The sequence below is a fragment of the Marmota marmota genome, unplaced genomic scaffold, assembly GCF_001458135.2.
Source record: "Marmota marmota marmota unplaced genomic scaffold, marMar, whole genome shotgun sequence".
Classification (NCBI taxonomy): Eukaryota; Metazoa; Chordata; class Mammalia; order Rodentia; family Sciuridae; genus Marmota; species Marmota marmota.
In genome coordinates this window covers 20,947,747-20,956,794 of record NW_026000016.1, presented here as the reverse complement: position 1 = coordinate 20,956,794, position 9,048 = coordinate 20,947,747, and the positions used below count along the sequence as shown (strand labels likewise).

General features: G+C 40.1%; 1 protein-coding gene across 2 annotated transcripts in view; it reads right to left on the bottom strand.

Moving 5' to 3' along the window:
* The window catches only part of Cnst (consortin, connexin sorting protein), a 104,068-nt gene that overhangs the window by 30,910 nt on the left and 64,110 nt on the right, over positions 1-9,048 (bottom strand). For both annotated transcript variants that reach the window (XM_015483562.2, XM_048809267.1), the window contains exons 3-4: positions 4,658-4,851; positions 2,123-2,153 (exon numbers count right to left, since the gene is read on the bottom strand). In XM_015483562.2, the coding sequence (XP_015339048.1) occupies positions 2,123-2,153; positions 4,658-4,851 (225 nt within the window). The remainder of the gene's footprint in view (positions 1-2,122; positions 2,154-4,657; positions 4,852-9,048) is intronic.

Here is a 9,048-nt window from a genome sequence, read left to right as displayed (position 1 = left end):
AGAGAGAGAGAGAGAGAGAGAGAGAGAGAGAGAGAGAGAGAGAACTCTAGACATTCTTAAATTTAAACATATCTAAAGTAATGATTCTTGGTTTTGAAGTAGATAAATTTTATTCTAGTATATTATGAAGTAGCTACATGGATTCCATATTATCAACAAACAGCAGGAATTAAAAGGTTTTCATGCTCAAAGAGTGCCTGCTTGCTAACATACTTCTAGCAGAGTCAATAGAACCCACATGGAATCTGGGAGACTATTTGTTTTCCTTTTTGAAATTTTTCTCCTGAAATTACTTTCTGTCAAGCAACTATGTGACCCGAGACATAAGTGTTTGTTTCTGGTTTCAGCTAACCTTCATCCTTGACTTATTTCCCACTGAATGCTTTTCTCTTATAAGACCAAAAGACCACATGTCCAGACAATGGTGAGCAAAAATTATATGGATCTTTTCTAAAAATTTTAATTACCACAGTGATTTTCAAAAGTGTCATGTGATTCCAGTTTTATGTAGATCTTATTACAAACTTTTGCCTTCCCATCTGTATCACAAATATGTGCGTCTTTTGTGGTCAAGATACATTGTCCAATTTTCTACCTTCCTCTGGGCAGTGTTCTAAATGTTGACCCAGAAAAAAGAAAGAGAAAAATTCAGTTTAGCTTTGCGTCCTTTCCATAAACACTCAGAGGTTCAGTTCTCCCTCTCATTTGTTGTCTTAAAGATATCCCTGGGATCCTAAAATAGGCCCAGGAGAAATGGGAACAATTTGTTCTTTCCTCTGCCATGTCTTAATTATACCAGTGTTTCTCAAACTTTCTTGAACATAAAAATTATCTGAAAAATTTGTTAAAATACTGATTCATGGGCTAAGGTTGTGGCTCAGTGGTAGAGTGCTTGCCTGCCATGTGTGAGGTACTGGGTTTGAGTCTCAGCGCCACATATAAATAAATAAATAAAATAAAGGTCCATTGACAACTGAAAAAAAAAAAAGAGGTGTGGTTGTGGCTCAGCAGTAGAGCGCTCGCCTAGCAAGGGCAAGGCCCTGGGTTTGATCCTCAGCGCCACATAAAATAAATAAAATAAAGGCACTGTGTCCAACTACAACTAAAAAATAAATATTTTTAAAAAATATTGATTCATGGGTCTGATCCCGCAGAAGCTCTAATTCTGAGGCCCATGAACTTGCATTTCTAGGAGCTTCCCAGGGCTGCTGATACTACTCTATATTGCTCTATATCAGATATTCATTCTTTGTTTAAGAAGAAGGGGTGGGGTGCAAGGAAAGGGAATGAATGCACACGTGTGAGTTCCCTCTTCATTTCACTAGAGTTCCAACATATTTAGGAAGCAAACTGTCATTGTTTGAAGTACCTCAGTTAATTTGACAGGGTTTAGGACAATAACTGATTATCCTCAATCTGGTCAGAAAGGTGAAAGTCAATAAGGTTAGAAAGAAAAGTAAACTGTCTAGACAGTGTACACTAGGCCATCCCTTCAAAAGAAAAGCAATTTTCATTCTGTTTATTACTAGTGAAGAACTATTCTTTCCTTTGCAGCTATATACAGTCATGTACCACATAACAATGTTTTGGTCAACAATGACCTAACAACACAGTAGCCGTCTTAGTATGACATTTGCAATGACAAAATCACCTAATGATGCATTTCTCAAGACATATCCCCACTGTCAAGTAACACATGACTCTAGCTGTAATAAGATAGTCATGAGATAATGTGTAATATATCTGACATGCTCCATCATATAAATATCACTTGACTTTTATGTCTGTTTAATTTCAAAGAAAGAAAATCCAAAAGATTTTTACATCTTATTTTCAGCAAAATGTCCTTTTCCTCCTTCTTGAATATAAATATTTAATTTTGGTAAAACTAGGGTTTATTCATGGAAGGTCAACTTTGGGTGGTTTTAAAAGTTTTCTGGAGTGACAGATATTTTCAGAACCTTGCTTTCTGAAGTAGTTACGTGGGTACTAAAATTGTCAAAATCCACTAAAACCATATGATTTATACTTTTTATTATGTAGACCCCCATTTTAAAAATAAGGGTTTGGTGAGTTTCTATAAGGGTTTGGTGAGTTTCTTCCAGTAATTAAGAAAGGATACAGTCCTCTTCCTGGAAATAGGACTCAGCTATCTGTTAAAAACAAGCAAATGAAAAGAAAGCCAGAGGAAATTAAATTACTATTTGGGTTTAATGACAAATCTGGAAGAAATAAAAATTTTGAAACTCTAAATGTTTCTAATATGAAAGTAAGAAGACTCTTAATTAACTGGTTCAGAAGAGCTTTGTAGGCACAGGAAATAATTCTAAAGTCTGACACATTTCAAGCTGAGCAAACACAGGCATTCTCCAGTCTTTACATAAACACATTCTATTGTATTTAGAGTCATAGCAATCTTCTTTCATGAGAAAAACGTTACAGAAGCTTAAAAAGGCATAACATGAATAAAAAGATCATTCTATTTATTGTGAATTAAAAAGCAAACATGCCACATCATGTGAGGCCTTTACATCCATTCATTTCATTTTTATTTTACCAACTATCAGCTGAAGACCTCATGGACACTAACTTTTTGATTCTGTTTTGATATTAAACAAAAGGCCAGGCCAAGTGCTCACAATTGAATAATGGTGTTTGGAATTATGTACACAGTGCTGCACATTGTACAGAACGCTAGTCAAGAGTTCAGAGCCATGTGTGTTGGCAATTACCTATGATCCCAGCTACAAGAATGCTCTCCTACAAACCTAAGATACCATTATTCACTTGTAGAAATCATACTTTGACACAATAAGATTATTCAGGATATTTCCTATACTCAAATTTCTTCCAGGTTGCTTCAAAAACAGATGCACTAAAATGGAGTAAACACATACTAGCATCAGTGTTATAAAAACATGCTTTGTGATGGAGCCTTGTTTTCCCCCTTTGTGAATAGATGATGATCATACTTAATGCTCCAGGTTGTTTGGAGGATAAAACAACATGAACTGTGAATACCCTTTGCAAACTCAACCTACTGAGCAAACGCTACAGAGGCTGAAAGATTAGAAGGCTGCCTTGGTGCTGGAGTTCCTCAACAAAGACAAGTCAGTAATGGTTTAGGGGCCAAACAGCAGTACATGTTTTCTCAAAGGCCTGCCTCAAGTTCACAAAGGAGGAAATAGAAATTTCTAAAAATATACATTTTCCTACCTTGGGTTTATTTTTTTTTAAGATTTTACTATTTAATTTTGTCTCACATAAGTTAAAATGATATATAAGTAAATGTAAAAAGTAGAACTTTTTCCATTCCCACATATCAATTATTTTAAGTGGAAAAAAAAATGCAGTTTTATTTTTCCTGAATGGGCTTTTATGTAAAAAGGATTTCCACTCACTGGACAGTGAGTGGAAAGGCTGCCTATTTTCCAGGCTGTCCATCTTCCAATTTACCTTCCTAGTCATCAGAAGAATTATGTTTCTAAAGTTCAAACTGAATTTCAGGGAGCTAGGGCTGTAGCTTAGTGGTACAGCACTTGTCTATCATGCACAAGGCCCTGTGTTTGATCCTTAACACCACAAAACAAAAACAAAAACTATAAAAACAAAATTGGTCCTGAAATTTTCATTATTAAAAAAACGCCCAGCCCTTGGAGCTGGGGTTGTGGTTCAATGGTAGAGGACTTGCCTCGCATGTGTGAGGCTCTGGGTTCGATCCTCAGCACCACATAAAAATAAAGTAAACAAAATGAAGATATTATGTCCATTTACAAGTAAAAAAAAATTAAGAAAAAACATATCTATTAAACAACAACAACAACAACGCCCAGCCTCTCAAACTAAGGCCTTATGGTCCCCAGCTATCAAGTCTCACCTGTCTCTTTTCCCACCTTAATCTCCAGCATTGTCCCAGCTGTGTCTTCCACACGCTGATGTCTCTTTTGGAAGCAGCTCACTGTGTCATCTGGTGAGCACCTAATCATCCTGAACAACCCAGCCCAAGGACCACCTTCTTTTCCCTAGTGCTTATAGGACAAAGTTAATCGCCCATTTTGTGCTGCTAAACCTTGACCACATGTCTATTTCGACACTTAATACAGAATTCTACATTTAGGTATCTTTGTAACTTTCTCCTATTCTCCACAGCTCTTTAAAAAATTTTTTTAAAGACAGATACAACATTTTTAAACCTTTATTTATCCATGTTTGTGTGGTGCCAAGGATCAAACCCAATGCCTTGCACATGATAGGCAAGCGCTCTACTACTGAGCCACAACCCCAGCTTCCACAGCTCTTTTAAGGACATTCCCTGATAATGATCTTCCCTCCCCCACCCTGTGTCTAGCATAATTTTGGCATCTAATCAGTGTTTACTAAGCTGTTGTCACACTGATTCCTATTTGTATACAGCTTAATCACTGAATAAAAGGTGTTAACCATTATCCAAATGATAAGATTATTCAAGAGCAAAGTGTGGTCACTAGTCAGTAATATGCCAATCCACCAGCCACTAATCCAGCCACTGGTCATCTTCATCTGGATTCAACAGCCCTAGGTGGGTCAGAAGCAATTACAGAACACTGGATTTTAGATGATTACAAATATTGGTATCAGAATTTAAGTGAAGCTGAAAGTGAAGGGTTTAATGTGGTACCTGATGAAGGCAAAGAGGAAGTGCTCTTGAATCCAACTGCTCAACTTCGCCTCGTATTAGTGAAAACAGAGATTGCAGAACTAGATTTGGAGCTTCTGGTTGGTCATTAGCATTTACTTCAGTAGCCTCTTCATCACCAACAGGATGTGTGGCTGCACTTAATATCTTTTTTTCCATCAAAGGTGTAGTATCTCCTGAAAAAAAGTGGATCATTTTAAAATAATTATGCCTATTAATCACAAAACTCTCAAATAAAACTGACTATAGGAAAAAAAAAACAGAAACCACAAGTTATTGGCCTTATTAAATTAAGATTGTGGCACTTATTGCCACTATTAGCATAAATGTAAACAATTTTTGCAGAAGTATAATTAAGGGTATTACCAAAAAAGGAAGCCAAAGAAAAACATGCAAGTTAAAACCTGACTCCAAACTTGATTCTCCCAAAGGCAAATTATATTAGTTATCATTAGACTCAAGGCTTGCAGAAAATAAAACAGAACTAAACAGGAAGGTAAATGAGTTATCCTATGACATGGCTAAAGATGTTGAATATTTTCTTTTTAAACTCCAGAACTGTGTCCAGAGTCCAGGAGAGTAGTGGGAATTCAGATGCCAGAGCCAAGAGCCAATAACATACTTTTCCGGATAAAAAAAAGGGCTAAACAACATAAACCTTTGGGGAAAAAAAAAATCACTAAATGCTTGACCCACAGCTCCTGAAATATGCAAAAATTTTTAAAAATAATCAATTATAACTTCACCCATGACCAAAATCTCAGTATCAGTTCCAATATTCATGTTCAAATTAAAAAGTTCATCTGCCTGTGTATCTCCTGCTAGTTTGTATCAGAAAGGATCTTTCTCAGTAATATGGCCTGTATATACCACATCCAGGCTGCCCTCCCTTGACAGAGTGCCCAGAAGCCAGCTGGCCTGCTTCTGCCCTCCAAATAAACCCAGTATTTGCCTTCCAAATAAACTCAGACTGGTCCATTCTTCAATTTCCTAGTAAAATATTCTGTGCTTTCCAAAGCAATTACGGATCCCATCAATGCGTATTCATGTTCTACCCCAACAAGCTCTGTATCCTTCCATATAACATGAGTTTGAAACCAGTTAATTTCCTTCTGAATTCTGTAAATGGTATTATATTATACGGGACTGCATTATAGTAATTGGTGTGAAATCTTGTCTTTATTGGATCATAACTCATGTAGTTTGCAGGGGTTAATTTATAAGTGATGCCATTCCAATTACATTCAAGGCAAGTGTCTTTCAGCACTAAAATTCCAAGTTATCACTATAGTGATAACTTATATTTTGGAGAATTCTACAAACTCTGTCAGTTGATCTTTAGATATACAAGGCCAGTGATGGCTTCCCATTTTGTAGAGACAGTATTTAAAAACATAAGTGATTCTTTGATTTTTCCAATTTTCTAACCACATGGTAGTGGGACCAAAAGAATATCAATGTGGTACTTGACATGGTGGCACATGCCTGTACCTGTAACTTGGGAGATTGAGACAGGAGAATATCAAGTTCAATGCCAGCCTCAGCAACTTAATGAGACCCTGTCTGAAAAAATAAAAGTGGTTGGAGACATGGCTCAGTGGTTAAGTGCTGTGAGTTCAATTCCTGGTACAAAGAAGCTTTCTGTAGATAACTGCAAAGAAACGAGGAGAACGGTGTTTTCTTCCACTCTTCCCAGCCACGGCACTATGCCCAACTATGCTTAAGACATTCAACCTCATAATGACTGTGAGAAAACCAGCTTCTCATACACTGTTCTTTTGATTAAATTTGCTCCATATGGTTATCAAGATATTATTCTATGCTTCTTATTTGTTAAAAAAAAATGCTGAGGCTGAGGTTGTGGCTCAGTGGTAGAGTGCTCATCTAGCATGTGTGAGGCCCTGGTTTGATTCTCAGCACCAAATAAAAATAAAGATATTGTGTCCAACTACAACTAAAAACTAAATATTTTTTTTAAAAAATGGCTGAAATTTTACTTGTAAAAAAATGGCTCATTTTCACTAACAGGGAATTAAATTAAATCCCTTAAGTCAATTATCAAAAATGAAAGGACCCTCAAATGTAAATAAAAAGGAAATGATGATTTCTTTTTCTAAAGGAGGCAGAAAAATGGTTCTGAATTGTGATTATCTCAGATTCATGATGGTCAAGTTTCCTGAATTACTTCAATAAGCAATGTTACTGGTATGTACACGTTATAAACAAGCCATATATCATTATATAGAAGTATGTAAGCTTGGCATAGTGATGCACTTCTATAAACTCAGTGACTGGGGAGGCTGATGCAGGAGGACTGCAAATTCGAGAGCAACCTCAGCAACTTAGCAAGACCCTCAGAAGCTTATCGAGTCCCTGTCACAAAACAAAACAACACAAATGACTGGGAATGCAGCTCAGTGTTAAAGCATCCTTGGGTGTACTAACATAAATAAATAGGTAGTCAAAGACATTTGAATTGAAAGATGACTTTTAATTATAAAATACAACCAAGATAAGTCCCAAAAGTCTACAGGAGTCCAGGATTCTAAGAGCAACAGAAAGCTGAAATGGGTGATTATAAAGAAGATGCCTAGTGTGGGGAGGGAAAGGAAAATATGACCTTATCTAGACCCAAGATAGATCAAGAGGTCAGCAAAAGTCACCAGACTAATACCACAAAAGGATTATCTTCCAGGGCTTAAAGATCATGAGCTTCAGAGATAAATGAACTACACCACCACCTTACCCCTTGAGATAATGTTTTTTGCTGGGACAGAGTATGTAATATAAATCACAGGGCACTGGAGCAGGGTTTAGGGACTTGAGTTCTGCCATTATTTTTCCAAGTGACCTTGGATCATTTTTCTTTTTTTTTTTTTATATCAGAGATTGAACCCAGGGGTGCTTAACCACTGAACCACATACCCAGCCCTTTTTGTATTTTATTTAAACAGAGGGTTTTGTGAGTTGCTTAGGGGCCCACTAAGTTGCTTAAGCTGGCTTTGAACTTTCGATCCTCCTGTCTCAGCCTCCACAGCCACTGAGCCTGGTGGATATATCACTCTTCCTAGCTAAAGTTTCATTATCTAAAATAAAGGGACTGGCCACTTGATCTCTTAAGTCGTTCCTAGATCTGACTGTCTAAAACACTCAAAATACCCATAGAGATTTTGGTAATTAAGAAAATAAGGCGTTTTCGACTGACCGAAACTCATTCAGCCATAGATCAGGTAATTCCAGGCTACAATTCGCCTGTGGCTTGCAAACAGATTGCTAGGGTTCTGCGCCTGGGTGCTTCTAAGAACCTGAGCCTATCGGAGCGAACGCCGAGCGCGGGGCGCCCGAGTTCTGGCTCCCGGAACCGCCCCGCGGAGGCTGCTTCATGAACCCTGCTCCTATCAGAGCATACAACAAGCACTAAGCAGCCGAACTCCGGCTCCCGGAACTGAGCCCGCGGGGACTGCTTCTTGGAGCTTACAGGAGTTCGGAGAGGCCGAGCTTACACCGAGTTCGGAGAGGCCGAGTTCCGGCTCCCGGAACTTCCCTGGGCCGGGGCTGGGAGCCCGCGGAAACTGCTTCTCGGTAGGGGTCCTGCCGAGGGCCGGACAGGACTCACCCGTTGCTTTGGTTGCCCGGCAAAGGGAACGAAAGGCTGACATTCGCATACGATATCAACATGGCAGAGATCTGATGTCAGCAGAAAGCGGCGGAGGAGAGAACTCCATCAATACCAGTGGTGACATAAGCAGTTGGTCTCCTGGTAGGGGGGGTGAGGCACAGTCACCTGAGCCTCCTCAATTTGTCGTTGAGCCAGAGGGGAGAAGCCGGGCCGCCGCCAGCGCCCGGAGCAGGCCCAGCGGCTCGCCAGCGTGGTGACCGCGTGACCCCAATTGGAGAGGGGGTGTGAGCGGAGCCGCCACTTGCACCCGCAAGGGGGGCAGACCCGCGACCCAGTGGTACATGGGCGTGGTAGGAGGGGCAGGGCAGAGCTGCCGTTCGCGCTTGCAAGGTAAACAGACCTGTGACAGCCGGGCGGGTCAGGCCCAGTGGCCTGCCAGTGTGGTACACATGTCACCCCAACTGGAGTAGGGGCAGAGCAGATCCTTCTCCCACGCCCGGATCAGGCCCTGCCGGTGGGGTGGTCACGTGACCCAAATTGGTGTGGGGGCGGAGCGGAACCGCCACTCGTGCCCGCAGGGTGAGCAGACCAGTGATCAAACTGCAGATCAAACCCAGGGGTCCGCAGGCGTGGTAGGAGGGGCAGGGCAGATCCGCTGCCCGCGCCTCCAAGGTAGGCAGACCTACAACAGACCGGCGGATCAGGCCCAGGAGCCTGCCGGCGTGGTACAAACACCACCCTAATTGGAGTAGTG